General features: G+C 45.0%; 1 protein-coding gene across 1 annotated transcript in view; it reads right to left on the reverse strand.

Moving 5' to 3' along the window:
• Dapp1 (dual adaptor of phosphotyrosine and 3-phosphoinositides 1) overlaps positions 1–23,928 on the reverse strand; it is a 48,158-nt gene that overhangs the window by 14,425 nt on the left and 9,805 nt on the right. Inside the window, exons 2-4 of the mRNA XM_038311523.1 lie at positions 17,132–17,254; positions 13,168–13,301; positions 1,643–1,773 (exon numbers count right to left, since the gene is read on the reverse strand). Coding sequence (XP_038167451.1) covers positions 1,643–1,773; positions 13,168–13,301; positions 17,132–17,254 — 388 coding nt within the window. The remainder of the gene's footprint in view (positions 1–1,642; positions 1,774–13,167; positions 13,302–17,131; positions 17,255–23,928) is intronic.

Here is a 23,928-nt window from a genome sequence, read left to right on the forward strand (position 1 = left end):
TCACGTGCTACAGTACGTATATAGAGGTCAAAGTGCAACCTTGATATATTCACCTTCTGCCTTAGAGACACACACAAGGCTAGCTGGACTTGAGGCGCCCAGAGGCTCCCCTGCCTCTCCCTCTCACCTCTCACAGGGAATAAGGACCTGTGTGTCAATGAGCCCTGCTTTTTCATGGGTATAGGGATCTCAACCCAGGTCCTCAGCTTGTGTAACCCACTGAGTTATACCCCAGGCATCCTTCCTCGTTTATGGGCACAGCATCTTGCTACAAATTTAACCTCCCTGGTGTTAGAATTGCCTACCTCACCATCACACCCAGTGTGGTACATATAAGGAAGCCTTCTTTGGCATCAAAGAACAGAAGAAAAAAAATCACTTCGGAGATAGGAAGGCCTCGTCGGTTTGATGAGGTTGGTAGCTGGCATAATTGCAAGAGGCTGTTTTTCAAGTGTAGACTTGGTGTCTTATTTGGGCATCGCCCTTTCTTATCATCAGCAAAACTTGAGACTCCTCCTACTAGAAGCTTTCAGCAAGCCAGGAAGAGAGAGCATGTAGAAGAACCGTGAGAATGGGGAAGGGAGCGGGTGCAGGAGGAACCCACAGACTGTGGTTCACAGAACATGCACTGATGGACTCTGGGAGGAACAACGAGCGAGCGATTCTGTAACACGCATACTAAATGGGGGCTCATGTTGTAAAGAAGTATGAATACTTTCTATGTTTGCTAGTCAGTGAAGAATGAAGGCTAGAAAAATAGCACCCCAAGTTTTGTCTTGCTTTTGTTTTCTGGTATTTTGAGACAGGGTTGCTCTATGTAGTCCTGGCCTCCTGGAACCCAATCTCTAGACCAGGCTGGTCTTAAACTCAGAGATCTGCCTGCCTCTACCTCCCGAGTGCCAGGATTAAAGGCATGCACCCCCATACCCAGTTGTACCCCAAGTCTTATGGTGAAGCTGGAGAAGGCTTTTCTTTCATGAACAGTTGAAATGCAAAGGGAATTGTTTTTCCAGGTTTTAAGCAGCCTGACAGAGAATGACTGCTTAGTGAACTCGGTGAGTGCTTCTCTCGTTTACCCTCCAGTAAACCTGTGTGGTTCGTGTCAGTGACATTCTCTAAGTTTTCAAATCCTATCACTAAGGTATTCCCCCCCCCTCCCGTGTGTGTGTGTGTGTGTGTGTGTGTGTGTGTGTATTTTACTGGTGATGGAATCCAGGACCTCACAATACCAGGCAAGCCCTGAAACACTGAGCTACACTCAGCCAAAGCATTTGTGGGGTGTTTTTTGTTTCATTTTGTTTTTAATTTTCCTCAGACCAGATGGGCCAAATTATAGCCTTTAAATATAGTAATATAGTCCAAGTTTTATACTTTTTCTAAAATAAACTGTTTTGTTATTTTTTGTTTGTCTGTTTGTTTGCTTTTCAAGACAGGGTGCTATAAGAAAGCTCTGGCTAACAAAGAACTCCCTATTCAGCCCAGGTTGAACTCATAGCAATTCTCAAGTTTCAGGCTCCCAAGAGCTGGGATTATGAGAGTGTGCCACTAGGTGGGCTCCAAGCTAGAACGTTCGGATGAGCCCACGAACTTTAGTTCTTGCTACATCCGACGGCATTCAATGAAGAGCATGGTGGGCACTTACAGAAGGTGCAGTGGGCACGAGGTCATTTTCTGTTCTTCCTGTCTGCATTGCTGTGTGGACTCGGACTGATTCATAAATGGAAGGCTCTTCCACTGTTCTTGGATAAGGATGTTTCAAAACAATCAAGGTCCCTGAATGAAAACAGAAATATACATACATAACACATACATATAATCCAATATGACCCCAAGGGAAGACCCAATTGTTAGCTAGGTGACTGGCAGGATTGTAAAGTCTGTTTATTTAATGCTTTGTGTGTGTGTGTGTGTGTGTGTGTGTGTGTGTGTGTGTGTGTGTGTGTGTGTGATATGTGGAGGTCTGAGGACAACTTTTGGAGTCAATTTTGTTTTTCTACCGTGGGACTCCCAGAGTAACACCCAGGTCACAGGCTTGTAAAGCAAGTGCCCTGTCTTCCCAGCTGAGCCTTCTCACCTCTTCGTCTACTGTCATACACATGTGCTTACTGGTCTTCTCAGCATCCAGAGAGTACCAACTTCACACAAGGCACACAACTTGGATGCAGAGACATATTATAACATGATTGAGATGAGTAATCAATGTAGTCATTTAAATGAACAGGGTGATAAGATCTGTAGAGTAATGTAGACAAAGTGGAATATTCAAAGTCTGAGGACAGCCTGGTCTACAGAGCTAGTTCCAGGACAGCCAGAGCTGTTACACAGAGAAACCCTGTTTCGAAAAACCAGGAAAAAAGACAGACAGACAGACAGACAGCAAGGAAGGAAGGAAGAAAGGACGGGAGGAAGAAAGAAAGAAAGAAAGAATAAAAGAAAAGAAAAAAAGAAAGAAAGAAAGAAGGAAGGAAGGAAGGAAGGAAGGAAGGAAGGAAGGAAGGAAGGAAGGAAGGCTTTCACAAGAAACTTGATGATCGAGCTAGACCTGAGGCAATAATCAGGAAATTTGCAAATGGACTTTAACAAAGCTGTTAGGACAAAGCACAGGACACGGGGAAGGTCTATGCTGCTGCCCTTCCTGAAGAGCAGAACTGACACAAACATCAATGGGCCTCAAAATCACAGCCTCCCAGGCCTCCCCCATGTTCTCCTAGCACCCCAGGGGAGTCTGGGACTTGGGTGAGTATTGCACGAGCGGATGGAAGCTTGTTTGAAATTGCTTAGGTGTCCATCAATAAGAGAGGCTCAGGCAGAGAGGAGGTTCGGTCCAGACAAGTAAGCCCTGGGAACATCATTCAGAGGCTCAGAGAACTTCTGACTTGGCATTCTGACATTTCCCATTCCCTGAACTTCCCTAACTGATCAGTCAATCAGAAACTAGAGACTTGACTACAAAGAAAGTCAAAGGCTTTTTCTTTTTTTCTACTGTGATGGCTTCTTGCTGATTTTCTGGGGTGGGGGTGGGATTGTTAAAGATAACACCCAGGGTCTTAGATGGGCTAGGCAAGAGCCCATTTCTACCTCCAGTCTCCTTCTTGATTTTTATTTTAAGAGGGTCTTTCCTATAGTAGCTCTGTTCAGAACTGTACAGGACCCGAAGGCCATAAGTCATTTGCTTTGCTCAGTGCCAAATACTTGCGTTGGCCATGGGGCCACAACAGCAGACACAGGGTGCCTGATCTTCCTGATCCAGTCTGAGGACCAGAAGCACAAGGTCAGTGCATTTCTGGCATAAAATGCATTATGAACAAATGAATAAAGGGAGAGGACAGAAGGTGGGGGAGGGAGTGGCAGTCTTCATAGGTGGCCATCTTTGAGACGATGAGTTGAAAAAACCATGGAAAGGGGCAAACAGTGACAAAAAAAAAAAAAAAAAATAGCTTCTCAGTGGTGCAAAAGCCCAGAACGTTAATGATAATGGTACCCTCCAAAACACCATACAGTGCTTACATACAACATGACTGACTGTCCAATCAGATACCCTGGATGCCACAAAGTGGGAGGGGCGGGTAGAAAAGACAAAAGATGCTGCTTGTGAGAACAACAGGATTGGGTCCCTTTATGTATCCTATTCACATCGGTAGCACTGGGCTCACAATGACAAATAGCTTGGCAGTTATCAGAGGGTACAGGCCTGCTCCTGCACATCATATGCACTTTTTTTCCTTTTCTTCTTCTTTTAATCACTGTGAGCCTTTCTGAGAATGTATCAGTCATATGTGGGGCGGGAGTCAGAATGAAAGCTCAGCTACCTAAATCAAGAGCAGTCTGAGAGTAGGCTCAGGGTTATATGAGCCCTGCTCCTCTTGGAAGATGCCGGGTGAGCTCAGGGCTGTGTGAACACTGCTCCCCTAGGAAGATGCTGGGTGAGCTCGGGGCTAGCGTCCTATCTCCCAAGAAACACCCACACTGTTATGCCAGGCAGCTGCTCCTACACTGTGGAAGGATTCCTGGGCTCACCAAGCAAGACCAGGCTGGACTGGCCCTCTCCTGCCCCTCTGTACCTGCTGACCTAGTGCAGCTTTTCCGTGCTTTGGTTCTTCCTCTTACTGGTACAAACAGCTAAACTTCCTTCAAGGCTGAGCTGTGCACCAGATAAAGGGTGTTTGTGGAAAGATTACAAAACCAGATATTATTCTCTGATAAAGAACATTTAAAAGTCCTTAAGTGAAATTCATTTTAATGACTAAATATTTGAGAACTTGGATTTTTTTTAAAAAAGTGTGTGTGTGTGTGTGTGTGTGTGTGTGTGTGTGTGTGTGTGTGCGCATTTGTGTGCATGGATGTGTGTACATGTGCGTGCTGGTGTCAGATCCCCTGGAGTTGGAGTTACAGGCAGTGGGTGCTTGGAACCAAACTCTGGCCCTCTGCAAGGAGAGCAGGCTGGGCCATCTCTCCAGCACTAAGCATTAAGTCCTCTTTACATTGTTCCCTCCTTCTCTCTCTCCTCTTTTCTCTCTCCTTCCCTCCCTCCTCCTTTCATCCCCTCCCCACCACCCGTGTGTGCATGCATGTGCATATGTGCATGTGTGAAGTAACTGGATTCACTTCATTGAGTTCCTCTTCTGGAAGGAAGGCTCAGAAACTTCAGTAGAAGCTGACTGCTATGTCCTGCTTCACAAACATTGTTGGCAGTCGGTTCATCTTTGAGAAAGGTAGAGCTAAACCCCTGCAGAAGTGTCGTCACTGACAGCCTGGGCCTGGCTTCTTCCCTTCACTTTGGTTCAGCCTGTCCTTGCGTTCTGCGTAAATGCCCTAAAGCATTTCCTCTTCCCCTGCCGCTCCAGTGTTTTTAAATTTAGCCCGCTAGAGATGCAGGACTCTTCCACCCAAAGCCCAAGAGAGTGTCTTCACTCTACAGGACAGAAACTCTGGGCTGGTCAATGTAGACAAAGGAACCATAGGACTTGGTGAGAAGAGTCCAAGTCTGATAAAAAGTGCAAAGGGGAGGAGGGTGGCTGTGGAAAGATGGGGGATAGGCGTGGCAGAGGTCAGAGAGGGAAGCAGATCAGAAACTGCCTGCCCTGGCCACTTGGTTCCAAGTTTCACTTCAGTTTCTGTGCTTCATGAAGGTTGCTTCCTGCCACAGACATGAAGCCTGCCTTCAGGTAGGTTTGATGGCACAGAGTTTACGTGACAGATACATCTGTAACTCCATACCCAACAGCATAGCGTGACTGTGCCAAGGGACTCCTCTAGACGAAATTCAGGAAAAGACCGGAATGGCCTCAGGCCCCGGCGTTGTTTTGCAAACAGAATGTAGTTTGGCACACTCTTAGGAAACTTTCATTTTCATATTTATTTTATGTACTAAAGTTAGCTTGTCAGGTCTCCCAGCGGAACATAGAGAGTCTGAGATCAAGAATGGTTTTTGAGGGGCCTGAAGCAGTGATTTGGAGGTTAAGGGCACTTGCTGCTCTTGCAGAGGACCGGGGTTCAGTTCCCAGCACTGACATGATGGCTCACAACCATCTGTAACTCTAGTTCCAGGGGATCTGAAGATTTCTTCTGATCCCTGTGGGCATCAGGTACACTTGTAGTGTAGTGTAGACACACATGCAGACAAAATGCTCATACAAAGAAAAGAAATATCTTTTAAAAATAATGATATTTAACTCACCTCTATTTTATCAGTGGTTAACAGTGTCTATCTGGTGGTTAACACTCAGTCATACTTATTAAATTAAATATATGAGATAATAGTCATCTATGTTTTGTTTCTACTGTTCTGGGGTTCAGAAAATGGCTTTGCAAATGCCAACATGTGTTCTTCTGTCCCTGCCAGTGGGATGTGGCTTTTTAGGGGTGGGGATCCTAAATGAATAGTACAGTGCTTCTTCCTGGTCCCTTGGTGCTTGTTTGACATTAGCCAACATTCACTTACAATTATAGCAGCTTTACCAGCCCGGGGAGAAAGGGAAGTAGGCCAGTTAGCTAAGGCAGAAGATTCTAGTCAAATGTCCGAGGCAAGTCAGTCACCTATTTTGGAGTGGTCCCTTGATTCTACCACACATATGAGGGCACTGGTGCTTAAAATCTGAGGCGACATTACAACCATTTGATGGACACACCTGTCACTAATTATTTCACGCTTTACCAAAGAGAGAGCCTGCAGCTCCTACCTTGAGTTCGACAGAGTAACTGATCGCCAAGAGGTTTGGCGAATGAGTCATAAGGGTGAACGTGCATCAAGAATCGTTCTATGCGTCTTTTTCCATCTGAAGTCATTCACAAAGAGGCAGCAAACTATGAACCTATTACCGCAAGCTCGGTTTGAGATGATGGTGAAACCGAAGCTGGAACAGGTAGCATAATGAACCCGAGGACCTGGGGCTGGCAAATGGCAGAAGCTAGCATGGGATGGAGAATTTGGAGGTCTGCTCATCATGCCCGTTATTCCCAGCCTCAGGTGGTGTTGCCATGGGAATCTCTGCTGCATGCACACTGTTCTCCACTGTGGGCAAGAGTTCGCATGTGGAAATACTGTTTGAAGAGATGGGATTCGTCTGGAGCAGTTCGAGGAACGCGGATGAGAACGTTTGCCCCCGTCTGTTTGTTCATTTGTAAAGGAGAATTAAATGGTCCCAAGATATGTTCCATTTCTAACTGCCTGGAAAGCAGTTCAGACACACGGGCCCCAAAGTGGGATGAAGAAGATGAGAAGCTTTGTAACCAATGCATGGTCTGCCTCCTGGAACTATGACATTCCTTTGAAGGACAATGGTCCCAGTTCCCAGTCTGGATTCCCATTTCCCTCTCCAGAGCACTCCACCCATCCTTCTGTTTGTATTTGCCTTACTTAGTTACTCAGGCAGTTTGATGTCCATTCTCAAAAGATGATCTACTATTTTAGGATGCTTTCTAGGTAGCTTTTTTATGCTTTCAGATGTTTCTCTCTAGTGCAAGCTTGAAGGAGATGGCCAGTCAGATTGTTCAGTGGGTGAAGGCGCTTGCTGCCAAACCTGATGACCTGCGCTTCACACTGGGCCCGCATGGTGGAAAGAGAGAGAGAGAAAACGGACTCCAGAAAGTTTTCCCTTGACTTCCACGTGTGCATTGAAAATAAATAATAAATAACTAGATGCAATAAAAATACTTAACTATCTCTCAAATGGCATCTCACCAATGCAGTGCAAACAGCCGTGACTTGGAAGGCGGAAGGCGGAAGTTGAAACCCATCCACCTTCTTTAGAACAATAGGCCTCCATCACTTAGTAAACCCGGAAAGTACCTGCGCCTTAAGATGCTTAGCTCGAATTCCAGCATCAGCTCTGAGGGTTAGGGCTAGACGCACAGCCTCGGGTAAGTAATGTAAAACCTCGGGTTTTTTATTTCCTCATCTGAAAATGGGGTCACTGCATGTGTTCCTGTGGGCAGCTGGGAAGATTAAATAATCTGATAGGTGTGAAAACCCCTGAGCCGAATACCTGGAACCTGCTAAGCTCTCCAGAGTGGAGCCTCACACCCGCCTTGTCTTTTTCATTGGCAAACACACCTCGCTCGCTCCCTAACTGCAGAACATTAACGACTGCCCCGCATGAACGGAGGAAGTGATGCCTGGCTGTGGTCTGGCAAAAATTCCAAGCTGTCCATTAAGTTCCTTCCAGAAACAGCATATACAACTCTTAAACTCATTAAGCTTAAAGCACTACCACCTGGGGAAGCCAGCTGGGGCCACAGATGAATAATAGGAGCCGTGACTTTTACCAGAAGCCTGGGCAGCCCCACATCAAAGCCAAAGACAGAAGTGGAAATTTGACATTTGGGGAAGAACCGAATAGGGTCTCCAACGCTGCACCAGCTGGGGAAGTCAGAAACAGAGGGCCTGGCTTGGAGCACAGAGCATGTTTTCCTGTGTGGATTAGGTGACGAAAGCTGCCTAGAATTATTAAGAACAAACCAATGCACATGACAGTTTTCACTGGAAGCTATTTAAATATGAGAAAATGTCATTTTTTGTTTTGCTAATACTTGGATACTTCAGTATAAATAAAATAAAAATTTTATCTACATTTATCTACATTTTTATGACTGTATGCATGAAACTTAGCTAATTAGGCTCAGTGAAAATTCACTATACTAAACCCATTTCTCAAATACCCAAGTTTACTGAGTGCTGTTTAAAAGGAATATACATTTTTCGATATCATCCCTGACAAGCGAAAGGCAGATCCTGAATTTAGTCACCACCAGGTAGATACGGAACACAGAAGCATAGGCCTGTATTGTGCTTTGTGTTAGTTTTGCTAGCTGGAATTGTCAGGAGTGTTTGAGCGCTGTGAGAAATCCCTCGCTTCCTCATCCTCACCCCCACCCCCCTACCCCGACACCTGTGGCATGCTAAGAAAATGATTAGAATTGTTCTTTCGAGTTCTAGGATACGTTAAGAAGCAACACTCACAACAAGCTCCTCTTCACAGGTTTATGCTAATATGCAGAAGAAGATGGTTTGAACAAGTGAATGATAAAAACCGTACAACTATCAAATCTGCCTGAGGGAAGGCAAGTGAGTCTGTCACAGAGCGCTATTGTGGACATAGGAAATGCTAAGGTTTGGGGGATTAGACACATCCTTAGCATGTTCCTGGATGTTAATGCAGAGAACTTTGAATGGATACAAACTCTAAGGGAGATCACAGAAGTGGGAACTGTAGAGTGCACACGGTTGGCAGGATAGGTTAGATGTGATTTGGGAAGCCTGAGTTCTTCAGATTAAAAAGCACACTGAGTGTTTAAGGAACAGAATCTAGGGATAAAGGAGCAAACAGGCACTTAAAGTGTGTCCCTTTGGACCAACATCTTCCCCCGTCTCTAAGACAAAGGTTTGCTTGTGACCTGCAACCACGTATTCTGGTGTCAGTCTCCTGAAGCTGTCACCTACCACTGTGGCACACAAACCTGAGGTCTGTGCTGTTTTATTTGCATCTCCTGCTGCCCTCAGAGGCAGCAGCAATTCCCACCAGCGTCACCTCCCCCTAGGGCAACATCCCCCTTGTGCACGTCAGGCAAGCACCGGACCTCTGAAGCATAGACCCAGCCCCCGCCCCGACCCCCCTCTTTATTTTCTTTAGTATTATTTTTTAAATTTGAGATAGTATCTTGCTAAGTTTCCCAGTCTGGCCTTGAACTTGTGATGCTCCTGCCTCAGTCTCCTGATTAGGTAAAATTACAGTCCTGTTCCACCAAGTCAGGCCAAAAGTCTCTCTCTTTATAAACACACTGCAGAGCAAAGCTGGGTCTTGGACTAAATAACAGGAGTGACCTAAAACATTGAATTTTAGATCTGATTTTTGGAAGACTGAGAGAAAAGCATTCTGGAAGAGCCTTGTTCAATGTGTGAAAAAGGAGTTTTTCTGTGCTCCTCTTCAAACCACGAGAAATGTAGCCTGGAGTCTCCTGATCACTCAGAGCTACTATCAGATGTCCTTGTGTTTTATTTTTTTGAGAGTGGGCCTTGCCATGCAGGCCAGGTCGATTTTGAACTTGGGATTCCAGGTGTGTACCACCATCCGTGCCCACCAGGAGCCAACGAGTAAGTGAACCAGAAGAAAGCGGCTATTTTTAGAAGGTGGCATTCTGCTTGCCATGCGTCATCCCTCATGGCCACAGTGGTGACTCCAGACTTCTGGAGTCCTCCTAGGCTTAACAATCATCATGACGTCAACACACTGTCTTGTTCTCTGGAAGCCCATTACTCCCACAGAGGGCAGATTAGAGCGCTCAAGTGTCATGAGTTTTTTCCCTTGGACAAGCCTTGGCGGCTTTGCCTTCATCTGGTGGGGACAGATAAGCAAGAAGAGTGAACGTATTCTAACTCGGTACTCACATCCATCGGCTGAATCGAGCTCCAAAGAGCAAATTATTTATCAGATAACGGAGATGAGAGAGAACAGCCAGGGGACAGGATAAGGAAAATGGGAGTCATAGTAATAACACACGGAAAATTTAACTTTGGAGAAACCACTTCCCTAAACTCTAATTCTAAACCCTTCACATCAATCGCCAGCCCCACTCCAGTCCCCTTTAAAGCCAGGGTCTTGTTTTGCAGGCCAGGCTACCCTCCACCTGGCTGTGTAGCCCAGGCTCACCTTGCACCTGTGATCCTCTTGCCTTTGCCTCTTGAGTGCTAGAATTGCAGGTGCCACTACACTTGGTCGCGAGACTTCTTTAGTCAGGATAATGTATTTACAGGGAGGCTGTCTATTGGTCCAAAGGCAGGGTGAAGGTGACCTTCCATGCACTTCGGTCTCAGCCTGCCTTTGAAATCTGCCTGGAGGCAGGATGCGCACCTTTCTCTTAATTTTGAGAAGGTCCAGTAATGAGCACAGAGAACCATAAGAGAGATTTAAATAGTGTCTAGGAGAGAAGTTTAAACGGCAAAACTGACTCTGCTTGGGGAGAAGAGAAGGTGGGCAGTGACAATGAGACAATGGTTTGGCAGCTACAGCAGTCCTGACACTGACGCAAATATCGGAGGGACAAAGGAAGGGGTGGTCGAAATGAAGTCACCCTGCTCCACGGCTAGAAACCAAGAATTTGAATAAAATCCAGTCGGTTCGACATAAGCAGGAAATAAAGCTGCAGGGCAGGGGTCAGGGGAACTGAAATGCTTGCTCGGGCCAAGGTAGCAGTGGAAGGAGTATCCATCCCCAGTGCGTTTAGGAGAGCACTGCTGGTTAAAGACGGGGATGGGGGGGGGGGGAATCATCAGGGCGGGCCCAGAGGAGTCCCGCCAGGAAAAGGACAGATTTAAAGCTGAAGGTTCGAGTTCAGGATATTCTCCCGTAAACCTGGTGTTTTCAGTATAAAGAGAAGAGACTGTTTTGTGGTTTCTTTTCTGTGTCTTTCATCTGTGCTAGACACTGATTCATACTGGGGTCTGTCGCAGCGACATACCCCAAAAGCAGAAACCAAGGACGGCACAGCTCTTTCCTCTACACTGATGTGCAGAAAGACCACTCGGGAGTTTTCTGAGAAAACTGATATGTGCAAATTTATGGCAATCGGCTGTGTTTCTAAGTTTTTCAGGCTACAGGTTCTTGCAGGTTTCCCGCTGTTGATAAACTGAGATTTTTTTTCATCATTTAGAGTAAATAAAGCTGGAATTCTAAACCATAAATTCAGAGGCGACCTTTTGCTTACTTTCTTTATAGATAAACACGTTACATAATTCAAGCACCAACATGTGTGCTTGAGTCTGGATAGAAAATGTCCTTCAAAGGCTAGTGTGTTCTTCAAAGGCCTGTGTGTTAAAGGCGTGGCCCCCGGCTTGGCCTTCTGAGAAGGTGGAACCAGCATGAAAAATTTAGGTCACTGGTGGTGTGCCCTTGAAGGGGTATTAAGATGGGACTCAGCCACTTGCTTTCTGGTCATGAGCCCAATGGTTCTCACTTCTGTGTGTTCCCATCATGATGGCAATGGGGTAAGGCATCATGGACTAAAACCTCTGATGCCATCGGACAAAATAAACCCTTCCTACTCACATGCCCATTTAGCTCAGGGATTAATATTGTTACACCAATGAAATGCTGGCTGACAAAATGGCTTTATATATATATATATATATATATATACACATACACATATACATATATATATATACACACATATATATATGTATATATATATATTAATTTTCCAGTTTGTCTAAATACAGAAATGGGAAATTTCACATCTTTCCAAGTCATACGAAAGTCCAGTCCTAAAACTTTGTAAGAAGCCAAGGTGACAGACATGGGCCTTTATTGTGCATAAGAAATGCTTTCTAATCAATATTTTCAGTATTGAGCACTCGATCGCTGTGGGTATTGCGTGTGACATTTATCTTCGAAAGTGCTTCAAATTAAGCTCTCTGGGTCTCACCTACATCCAAAAAAATGTTTCTCTACATATAAGCTACGTGCTTCATACAGACCCAGTTTCCCGTCAGCGTCCATGCCTAAATTGATAAGGAGAAAAATCCTTCTTGGCTTGTGTTTTCTTTATGTTTGTATTATAAAATAGCACATTCTAAGGAAATAGTGCCTAAAGTCTCACTATATGGCCCTAACTGATCTGAAACTCACTATGTGAACCAACTGACCTCAAACTCACAAGGATCTTCCTGCTTATGTGAGCTTTTAATATCCCATGAACAATCTATTAATGCATTTTGAGAAGATGTATACTTTTGTAGAATGTACCTTGTTTTCACCTAAAGAGGGTGCTGAAATCCTAATATTTACATTTAAAAATGATACTTATTTTTGTTTACATGTATGTGTGTGCACTTGTTTGTCTGTATAAGGACCACATGCACGCGCATGTCCACAAGGCTAGAAGAGGGTGGGACCCCTGGAACTGAAGCTACCAAGAGTAGTGAGCTGTCTGGTGTGGGATCCTGAAATCAACCCAGGTCCTCCACAAGAACAGCGAGTACTCTTAACTGCTGAGCCATCCCTCCAGCCCCCTTCATATACATATTTTTTAATGTTTCACACGAAACAACAACATGAAATTTGTTTCTGAACATGGCAATTTCCTATCACAGGCATAAGATTCAAGAGTAACAAGTGTGAAATTTGTTGAAATCTACTTCAGTTATTCTTCTTCTTCCTGGAACAGTATTTCAGAGGTAAAGTCTACAGTTTATACTATGGCTTGAAGACAATTCGTTTCCTTTAAAACTAATGCTAGATTTAATTTTCATTATATTTAAACAGGAGGACCAGATCAAACTTTCAAAGGTGATTTGGGCTTAGTCCCAACCATGAAATATCAATCTATTATATTGTTAACGGATTAATGGGCTAATGGACTGTACCAAGGATGGGATTGTTATAGATGCTGACTTGAGCCTGGTGTGGCAGGATGAGTCTATAATTCCAGCACTTGTGAGGCTGGGGCAGAAGGATCAAAAGTTCCAGGCAACCTTGGGCTGTGGTGAGGGGTTGGTCTTTGATGTACACAGCCCCTGTCTCTCATTATGCAATGTTTTTAGCCCCAGCAGGAGTCACTGGATTCTGGGCAAATTCTCACACAGAGATATGCACTATAATGCCCTTCTTAAGAAATCACACATCCCAGGTATTTGTTTATAGCAACAACAACAACTGGACAAAGATGGCTTACCTGTCTCGCTTCCGATCAAAGGCTGGTTTGCAAAATGCTTGACAAAATCCTTTAAAGTTGAATATTCATTAAAGCCAAATTTAAATGAGTACCCAGTGTATTCAACGTGAAAGTGTTTGACAGAGTCTTTGCCTCTGAAAGAAAACAAAAGTACTTAATGTTATTTAACAAATAATGAGTCTTTTTGAAGGCAAACAGTGAGCATCACCACGAGCCTTTGAGAACGCGAAACACAAAGCCATCCGAATCACTAGGAGTTTTGAGGCTGTCCTTCATTTCTTCTGGCAGAGAATACTCTTAACTTTTCACTCTCCCAGAAGGGAGGAGATGGTCCCCCCATCTCCTCTTGGATTGACCACAAGGGTTTTTGAACATTAATGTCCATAAAGCATAAATTCCAGAAGACAGAGGTGACAGAAATGATGTGTTTGTCCTTGGCACTCCCTTGTCTGGGAGTCAGTCAGAAATCCACTTCTGTCCGTGAGTTATATGTCCCTAGTCTTCTCCTCTCTTGCCTGTGAGACTGTCTACTGAATAAAATGTCACATTTCCAAGCCTGTCATTTTTTTTTTTGTTTTTGTTTTTTCGAGACAGGGTTTCCCTGTAGTTTCTAGAGCCTGTCCTGGAACTAGCTCTTTTAGACCAGGCTGGCCTCGAACTCAGAGATCCGCCTGCCTCTGCCTCCCGAGTGCTGGGATTAAAGGCATGCGCCACCACCGCCCAGCTTGTCTATTTTTATGTTTGTCAGCGGCCGTTTGTTTGGAATTATGTTTTATCCTTTACCTTAGTTTCATCCTTTAAGTTAGCTTTATTTTTAGAGGTTAATTATTTTATGTCTGATTTATTAATATCCTCTTTTGAGCTGCTTTTATTGGGACCAGTCTGTACTATTTGCCAACAAGGTCTCTGAATTAAGATGGCTGGCACAGAATGCATGCTTTCAAATATCTATCATCAAGGAAATGAACAAACACATGAATAAAAAATAATCATACCTTTCAACAACTGGCCTATGGAGTCTGTCACCTCTGCTGGTAGCTTTTCCCCCCTAAGTGTTACCAAGTATTTGTAATGAAAACCAATGGCTTATATTTTAATTTTTCAGGAAGATGAAATGTATGCAATCTGTTTATAAACAGCTTATGATTAGATGAGCCACACATATAAAACATCAATTATATCCGATATCCAATAATTATATGTTTATTATCCAATCTATATGTATATTTGAGATATTTGGGAGAACCGTGCACTACAGTACCCTAACAAGCAGTCTCCCTGTCGTACGCTCACCTTCACTATCAAGAAGAGAAAGCAAGAACTTTTCCCCATCTTGGACTGGTAGTTTTTGAGTCCCCATTCTTTATTTCCTCTTTGTGATGATGTACATGTGTTCTCACGTGTGCATAAGCACACGTGTGCACGTTTGTGGAAGCCCGGGGTTAACCTCGGGGGTCATTTCTCAAGAGTCTTCTACCTGGAATTTTTGAGACAAGGTTTCTCACTGAACCTGGAATTCATGGACTCAGCAAGGCTAGCTATGGCCAGTGAGCCCCAGGGATACTTCTGTGTCCTCCTTCGTAGTTTTTGAATTACGTACTAACATGCTCAATTTTTATGTGGGTGCTGGGAGTCAAACTCAAGTTATTCTTATTTTTTTTCTTGCATAGACTTAACTACTACTGAATGAGCTATTACCTTAGCCCCTAGTCCTGTTACTTAGAGAATGTATAAATAAAATTTGCCAGGGTAACATCAAAACATTAGTAGATATACCTCCCCTTTCGTTGCCTGGATTCTCCCTCACTCTCTACCTATCTCCCTCTCCCCTTCAAAGAGGCATGCAGACTCACTGCTAGGGAATGGAAGGCATGGCAGGGAGCATTCATAGATGCCCCAAGCCTAATCCCATGGAGTGTATATCCTTGTTCCAATTATCCAGGTAAAAACTAATCTAGAGGAATGGTGAAGAGATTTCACGGATCGTTAAATCTTTAAATTGGTTCATCTTAAAATAGGAAGATTCCCAGTGTGGGCCTGACCTCTTCACACGAGCTCCGCGAAAGAGAACCCTCTCTGTCCCCAGAAGTGGACATCAGAGAGATGAGCTTGGGCTGCCAGGAAGGCAGCACACATCCAAGCCGAGTACATCACGCAGGCCACATAGCATGACCTGAAGTGGCATCTGTCAGTTCACGCTGGTCCTGGAAAGGCAGCTAGGAGAACAGGGTCCCTAGCCACACCACAGCAAGGAAATGAAAGCAAAGCGTAAAAGGCAAGGAGGAAGTTAACCGTGAGATGCTGAGTTCCAGAGAGCAGCCCCAGCTGCAGCTGGTAGCCTTATTTCAGGCTGGTAGAATTTAAACAGAGAACCCACCCAAGCTCGGCCTGGACTTTAACATATGCAGAGAGAGTGGTATGATCAGTTTGTGTTGTTGGAAGCTGTTACATTCTGATAATTTGCCATGTTTAGGGAAATAGTTTTTGGGTTTGTTTGTGTGTGTGCATTCATGAATGTTCACCTGCATACATGCGTACTTGTATGTGCAAGTTCATGTGCATGTCTGTTGTATGTGAATGTGGAGGCCAGAGGCCAGCCTTGGTTTTTGTCCCAGACACCAGTCACCTCTGGCCTTGAACTCACGAAGTAGACTAGTCTGGCTATCCAGTAAGCAGTATCTGTTTCCATGGCAACATGATTGATAATATACACTACCATAGCTGACTTCCTGGTTCCTTCCCTCCATTCCTTTCTTTTCGGTTTTGGAACCTACACTCAGTTTCTTGTGCTTTCAAGGAATGCACTTTACCAACAAAGCTGTCTCCCCAACCTGGGAAATACTATCTTATTTTCTTATCCAGTTTTCAGCTTATTCCCAGAGAGAGAGGAGAAAGAGAGGGAGATGGAGAGAGAGAGATGAGGGGATTAAAAACAAAACTTCACATCAAATAAACCCAGATTGCTTCACTAGATGGAAAGGAGATGCAAGCAGCAGCAGGGGTCCAGCCAGGGTCCCACAGGAAGGGGGGGGCACAGAGGACCGCAGAGGACCATACTGGCTTGAGGCACTGAGAAGGGACTGCACGACGTCCTCCAAGCGCTCCTGGATTTGTGGAGGTGCTGCCGCAGTCATACAGTGGCCATTATTAGTGGAAAACTTGTAGAGCCTTGTGTGCATGTCCAGCCAAAGTGACAAGAACCCAAGGAAACTCACTGCTTGCCACTAGAAGCCAGGATTCCAGGGAGGGTCTGAGGACTACAAGCCAAGTGCAACTCAGAGGAGCTAGATTAACTCACCATGTGGGGAAACTTTGAAAAAAAAATGTAAAGTTGCACATTGTCTACTGGAGTCTGTGACTATGAAAACTCAGGGTTACAAATCATTCTGGCTTTTCTCAGGCAAGAAAGGAATAGCAAAAAGGAGCTGAGTCCGGGAACTCGGATGACAATGTTGTTTTCATTGTTGATTGAGTCAAGCCAGACAGCCTACCGCTTTGGGTTTCAGGTGTCCAGTGACAGGTTGAGATTAAATAATTTCCAAAGTCTCTTTTGGTTTTGACACATTTTTCCTGCTAGTGAATGGAATAAGGAAGATGTGTATGTGCCTGTGTGTGTGTGTGTGTATGTGCATGTGTGTCTGTGTGTGTGTGTCCTGTAAGTGCAAGTGCCCATGTAGATCTATGAGATCTTCTTGAAGCTTGAGTTACAGGCTATTGTGAACTGCCTGGTATGGATGCCAGGAACTGAGCTTGGGTCCTTTCCAAGAGCCCAGTGCTCTCAACCATCGATCCATCTCTCCAGCCCTGAGAAGATTTCTTTACAGTCTTACTATTCCGAGTTTGAAATCCTTTAATCTGGTGACTCAGCAGGAATCAGGGAGTGCTTACTGTCTGGCAGTCTGAGTGCTGTAAAGCGAACAATCGACGGATGGGACTGACATCTACCAAGTCCTAAAGCACCTACCTCACGGAGAGAGAATAGAGTCCGGTCTGCTCATTGCTGTCCCTTAGTAGGTAGCTACCATCACGTCCATTGGAGAGGAGAAGCGCCTCAGCTGCATGGCGTGTGAGGTTGCCGTGATACCACCTACAAAAAAACAGAACAGCACTTTCCTCCGGGATGAGCCACGGGCGATCCTTCTCTGGAGTTTCCTCTCAAAGATTAACTAGCAATATTCTCCATCTTAAGGATGCCAGAGGCCAACCTCTCAATCCCAGCATGAGGACAAGGAAGCCCCTGGATGAGTGTGAGGGAAGGAAGAGGTCCATAGCAGCGTGATACAGGCCAATTATGTTCTGACGGTCCCACATCGTCCTAACCTCCAGTTCTTAAGAATGAGACCTTATTTTGAGAGAAGTGAAAAGGAGGCGAGACTGGTGGGCTCAATCTAGTGTGGTTGGAATCCTGTAAAACGGGAAAGCTGAGGAGAGATTTCCATGCAGGAGAATACTGTGTGACCAAGATGGCAGCCAGAGAGTGGGAGACCTCAAACTGGGTCTTCCTTACAACCTTCTGAAGGAGCTGACCTCAGAGATGCCCCAGTTTTGAACTTGTAGCCCTCAAAGCTGTGTGAGAGAGGATTATTCTTGGCCAAACCACCCAGTTTGTGAGGCGGCCCAGTAAACTAATAGTGTTTAAAGGGCCCAAGCTAAAGTAGCCATAGCAGATGCTGGGGAGATGGACCAGTATGCCTGTCATTACACCCTGGGAAGGCAGAGAAAGGGGATCTCCAGAGCAAGTTTGCTCACAAGACTAGTCCTACCCACAAGCTCTGAGTCTGAGAGATGTCGCCTCAGTGGGTAACGTGGAAGAGTTATGGAGAAGGATTCCCCAACATCAACTAACCCTTCACATTCACATCACTCCTTCGTAATATACACGTGTCCACACACATGCAAGCATGTGTACATACACACAAGCATGACAATGGAAAAAGAAAAAGAAATAAAAACAAAACAGTTGTAAGAGCATTGACCAGGTTCCTCTCTCTTCTGTCCTCTCTCACTTTTTCCCAAGCGCAGGGCAGTTTTATGGGGAGGAAACCAAACTGCCCTACAGTCCATGGTCATGAGAAAAATGAGGCTGGGCACAAAAAACCCTGATGTTCATAATGAGCACTGGCCTGTCAAGTCAAACACTGTTTCAAGTTGACGAATATCTGAGGAGTTGGGAAAGTCCCAAGGAGATTCAAATTGATCTCTTCATGTGCCTGTGTTTTCAATTGATCTTCGTGGTTTAGAAAAGGTAATGCATATATGTGGTGAAAGGAAGACAGTTAACAAAAGCCCTTTTCTTATCCTTGAGCCTCAGTTTCCCTGTTTCTTTCTCCAGGAGACAGTTTACCACACACCTGTGTCTCATGTGCCCATGCATGAATTTAGCTAGCATTCAATTCTGGCTTCAATGACAGATACCTAATTCTACAAGGATAAAGAACAATCTAGGCCATGGCTCTGCACCTTGGGCCTTTATCCTAGTGACAGGTCCTTCACTTAGTCTTTAAATACATCATTGTGGCAGTGCAGTGTGGTAACTGGGTTAGTGACCCTGGCGCCATGTTGTGTGGGTCCCAATCCAGGTGACGCCTTTCTCTCAAAGCAAGACTTTAGGCAATTTGTTTCACCAGCCTGACCCTCAGCTCCATTATATCCAAAGTCAGAGTAATAACAGCTGTATATCACAGGCCAGTGGTGAGAACTGCTCATGTTCACACCAGTGAGATACGTCAGTACTCAGTAGGTTAGTTACTGTCACGAAGCGGCGAGAATCACTCGGCTACACCTAGTGAATTCTCCTCCGCTGTGGTGACCTTTCCTTATTCTAATTTGTATCATTTCCATTTACTTCAGATAATAGAAAGCTAGGTAGGGCGGTAGTTGCCAACTGCAGGGACCTCCAGTCCCAGGGCTCTGGTGATGGTGAGGCAGAGACGGCCAGTCCTTCAGATAATACCGGCATGATGGGATAAATGGTGTTAAGGAGGCTCTGAAGGAACATCTTTTTGCTAACAGCACGGGCATCAGTGGTGATGTGGCTGTGCACAAAGCGTCAGCCTGGGCAGTGAAGAGTGAACGTGAGACTGTGGAAGGAATTTGCTCCCTATGTCTCGCACTTCACCGGTTTCCTAACCCTGCAATTGCTAGTGGCCCTTTCTTCAGCAGAACCCTCTGGTAGGTGGAATTACACAAGTGGCTGAAAGCACCCGGGATGTATCCCTTCTCTGTCCATCACCTTTACCTTCCCTTTATATCACAGACTCTTGCTTCCTTTGCCACTCAGAGCTCTCATTCCCTCTGAGGACCTTTTAAGTTTTGCATTTTGCATTCTATCTAAAAGCTAAGTTCTGATGTGCCAAACAGAGCGTCACCATGTCTGTCTGGTCTTGCCATGGGGCACACACAAGGTGGCCTGAGCCTGCTCCATGCTCTTCTTTAAAAGTAAGACTTTAAAAGTAAGTCTTTAAAAGTAAGACTGATACTTTTAGAATCAAGTGCAGTAAGGAACCAGGTGACTAGCGGGCAATGCTAAGAGAAGACATAAGCTAATGAGCATCCATCCATCTTGGAGCCAAGCATATGGGGAACAGAGCGAGCAATGCTGGGAGAAGAGGCCATGCTTTCTCTTCTTCAGTGGCTCCAGCTGCTCCAAATGCTTTAGCTTAGGAACCATGTGGTCCCCTGCCAGCAGAAACTTCCGGTTGTTATGTGTCAAGATGACAATACCAAGAGTCAAAATATTCAGAGAGAAAACCTTATTTTCATGTCTTGAGATATTACCTTCTAGTATACATTTTCCCAATTTCTTAACTTTTGAAAAAAAGAACAAGCTGCAAACTTTACTAAATTATATACCACTAATATGCAAGACATTCCCTTAGCCACTGGTAGTATGTGGCTATGCAGGTTAGAATAAGGCTTATTTTCCTACTTCAAGTCTTTTGGTCTTACTTTCTGTAGAGAAACAAGGTGAAGAAATTACTACTGGTAACTGTGTTTTAGAAGTAATGTGTTATAAGTCACCTTTTTTCCTTACATGAGAGCACAGTTGTGTCTCAAGGTCTGTGGCATTAACAGAGCGTAGACAATCAGACTTGAACAGCACATTTGGCCTGGGTTTGTAAGAATATCAAAACTAGCAGTTGACCTTGGAGGAAACAGTGGTGTTATCTCTTCCCTGCTGCAGTAGCAAATTAGGAAACACCCACCCACTAAATAGTTTTCATAGCTGCCTCTCAGTAAGGTGCAGGAAATAAATTCAACCACAGAAAACACAGGCAGGCTGGATCCAGAAAGCTCGCCTTCAATTCAGCCCTGCCTGCCTTCATCCCAGTGCCTTTTCAGGCTAGACCCTTTGGGGAGGCTGCTCCAGCATGCTGCAAACACTAAGCGACGTTGTCCTTTGGATTTTAGTATTTTAGTTTGCTGGTCTAAGTTTATGTCTCATTTATGCTCTGCCCTTTGAAGAAAAGACTTGGAAACTTTTGAAATAATACACGGTATGTATCATTGCATGCTCGCATACACACAACTATGCATGCACACGCACATACACACCTGTGTATATTTGTTAAAAGAACACCCAAGCCAGGTAGAGCTCTGTGAGTTCTAGGACAGCCAGAGCCACACAACGAAACCCTCTCAAAACAAACATACAAACAACAACAACAACAACAACAAACAAAATAAAGAAATCAAAAAAGAAAATGTTACAAGAAAAATATTATCCTTTTTATATTCTATTTACTTCTATTTTTTATATTTATTTTGAACAAATATTTATATAAACCACTAAATTCACTACCAGACCACTAATGACGTTGCCACTGGAAATCAATGCAAAGCCTTGCTACTCAAAATCTGGGCTAGCCACCTCTTCAGCACCTGACATCTTGCTAGAAATATATATTCCTGTCCCCAGACCTGTTGTGGCTTAAATGATAGTTACCCTGCTAGGAATTTGAGAAACATAAATGTGAAAGACCCTTGATCCTAAGACCTTTCATTTACTTCAGGATCCCTAATGGCTTTGAGTTTGATGTTTGACATCAGGAGAAAAGAGAGAGGCAAAGACCTATAGGAGAAGGGTCTTCAGACTAGCACAACCAGAAATCCCTCATGGCTGATGTCTTAGTGTTACATGGGAGGCAGGAAAGATCCAGGGAAGCTTCATGAAGGAAGGTGATCATGATCTAAACTTAAGAACGGATATTTGACCTGTTAGGTAGTAAGAGAAAGGACATCTTAGGAGGAAAGTACACAAGCAAAGACATTGGGGTCAACTTACATATAACACACAGGGACAAGGAGAATGCCTAGCTGAAGCACTGGGTCCATGTTGGGGAGCCATGCAAAATAATGCAAGAAAAGCTGCTGGTTTGCATATTCATTGAGGGTGTTTATTGTCCCTTTTCCTCCCTCTCCCTGCCCCCTCCTTCCTGGCAGTACTGGGGGTTAAACCCAGAATCTTGCACATGTTAGGTAAGGCTCCACTACTACAGATTGTGTGTGTGTGTGTGTGTGTGTGTGTGTGTGGTTTTTTGAGACAGGGTTTCTTTGGAGCTTTGGAACGTGTCCTGGACCTAGCTCTTGTAGACCAGGCTGGCCTTGAACTCACAGAGATCCTCCTGCCTCTGCCTCCCAAGTGCTGGGATTAAAGGCATGTGCCACCACTGCCTGGCTCAGATTGTTCACATATTTAATTAAATCCCCCCTTCCTGGCAAAGAGCAGATCTGGATTCTGTCTAGAGTTATAAAGGGCCATACATTTAAACCTAAAGCAGGAATAGAAACCCCTGGTTGTAGGAAAGGAGCTAAAAGGCTCTGGAGTTGAACAGCTAGCACATGAACTCAACAGTTTCTTTCTTTTTTCCTTCTGTTTCAAATTGCCCTCATTTTTGAATGACAGTGACACTCCCCAAACATTGCAACATGCAGTGTTGTGCCACTCTCCTTCCCTAAAGCCACGGCACAGATCTGCGGTTGAACCTACGGGTTGGCTTCACATTCCCTGTGAAGACGGTGATGCCAAAACATGAGATGACCTCGCTGGGCTTCCCTGGTCCAAGTTGTCTTCTCTTGGGTTGATCTGATCTGAGTTGTTCCAAATGGATTGCTTGAGCATTGGCTTCATTTGTGTTCATTTGGACACAGAGTCGGTGCTAGATGCTTCAACTGTGGGAAAGGCAAAGCTCTTGGCCTCTCTCTGTGCCAATCAGAGATTGTCAATGTCGGATAAAAACATCTCTTGTTTAGCTCAAGAGCTCTTAGTGCTGCGGTTGGTATTGCAGTCAGGCTATATCCAAGACAAGATGGTCTTGACTACAGAAGTGTGGCACACACCCACGGGGTTGAGCTAAACTTCTCAAGTAGAGAGAGGCAATCAGAAGCTCTACACAGGGTTGAGGAAGTTAAAGAACAGCTCAGGTAGGCGCAGCACATTGTCTGGGGGAGGCTGAGTCTCCCCACGGTCTTTCCAGCAGGGAGTTTTTGGTGATGGAATCAGCGTGGCTGGGACTTCCCATGTCATTGCTCTAAATGTCCCATTTATATGCCCTACTAGAGAGCTAAATAGTGAGGCCAGTTGTCCCAGGCTCTAGGAAACAGCAGAGGCACAGCACACAAATACCTAGCAACTGAAGCCACAGGATCAACCTGTTATTGGAATCTGAGGAATGAAGCTGGATGTTCCGGGAGATGAAAGCACACAGACGGATGGAAGAAAAGATACAGTGACTCAGAGACGCAGGAACCAAAGGGACAGAGATGCAGCAGGACGTCGTCTGCTGGCTAGGAATCCCAGCAGGCAAGGGAGCGAGACAGCAGGATTAGGAGTTCAAGGCCAGGCTAGGTTACAGAGTGAACCCAAATCTCAAAAAATTAGGGAAAGAATGAATGAGAAAGAGGAGGGCTGGGGGTGGGCGAGAGTTCTCTCATCAGGACCTACTTCCAAGTAGAATCAAGGGAGAGAAGAGATTGAAGAAAGGAAGAGGAAGAAAGAGGAAGGGAGGGGTAGAGAGCTAGACAGAGAACACTGGATCCCACAGCTCACCCAGCCAGGCAGAAGTATATATGTTCTGTGCAGTTGGAACTTAGAGAATGCAGCACCATACTGTTTGTGAACCGGGCAAGGGGCTGGAGATTGAAACACACAAAGACACACAGACAGAGACACAGGTCATCCTTGATGCCAGAATGCCCCAAGAATGCCCCCTTTATTGTATTCAGGGGCAGCTTATATAGGGATCCTTAACTGATAGCCAGGCCCCAGCCAAACCCACCAGAAACCACTTCCCTGACATCAGCAACTCCTGAGGGTCTCGTGCTCAGAGCAGCTGTAGGCACTCAGATCGGGGAAAACAAGTTGTTTACAAGAAATTCAGGATCTGGGGGTTCACAGCTCCCAACAAGAGAACACACACAGATAGTGACGCAGCCATCTAGACAACAGAGGCAGAGAAGACAGCAGTCACACAAAGAGAAGCCCAGAGGCGTTAGCTACTGGAAGGGCAGAAGGACGTAGCCGCTAACTGGAGACTAGGCTAGAAACTGCGCAGTCCTTGTGTTCAGCCCCAGGCCAGCCTGCACAGTGTGAGAGCATCATTCCCCGAAAGTGTGAAAGAGGAAACGCTTAGTTTGCCCTGGGAAAAGCCTTCTGTGGGTAGGAACTTGAAACTGCCTGTGCTGACTGGTCAAGGATTCCAAATCCAAGCATCCCTCAGAAGGTTCTGCCCCTGAGGGAAATCAAGTGGATTGGACACTTTC

The sequence above is a fragment of the Arvicola amphibius genome, chromosome 14, assembly GCF_903992535.2.
Source record: "Arvicola amphibius chromosome 14, mArvAmp1.2, whole genome shotgun sequence".
In the NCBI taxonomy this organism is placed as follows: domain Eukaryota; kingdom Metazoa; phylum Chordata; class Mammalia; order Rodentia; family Cricetidae; genus Arvicola; species Arvicola amphibius.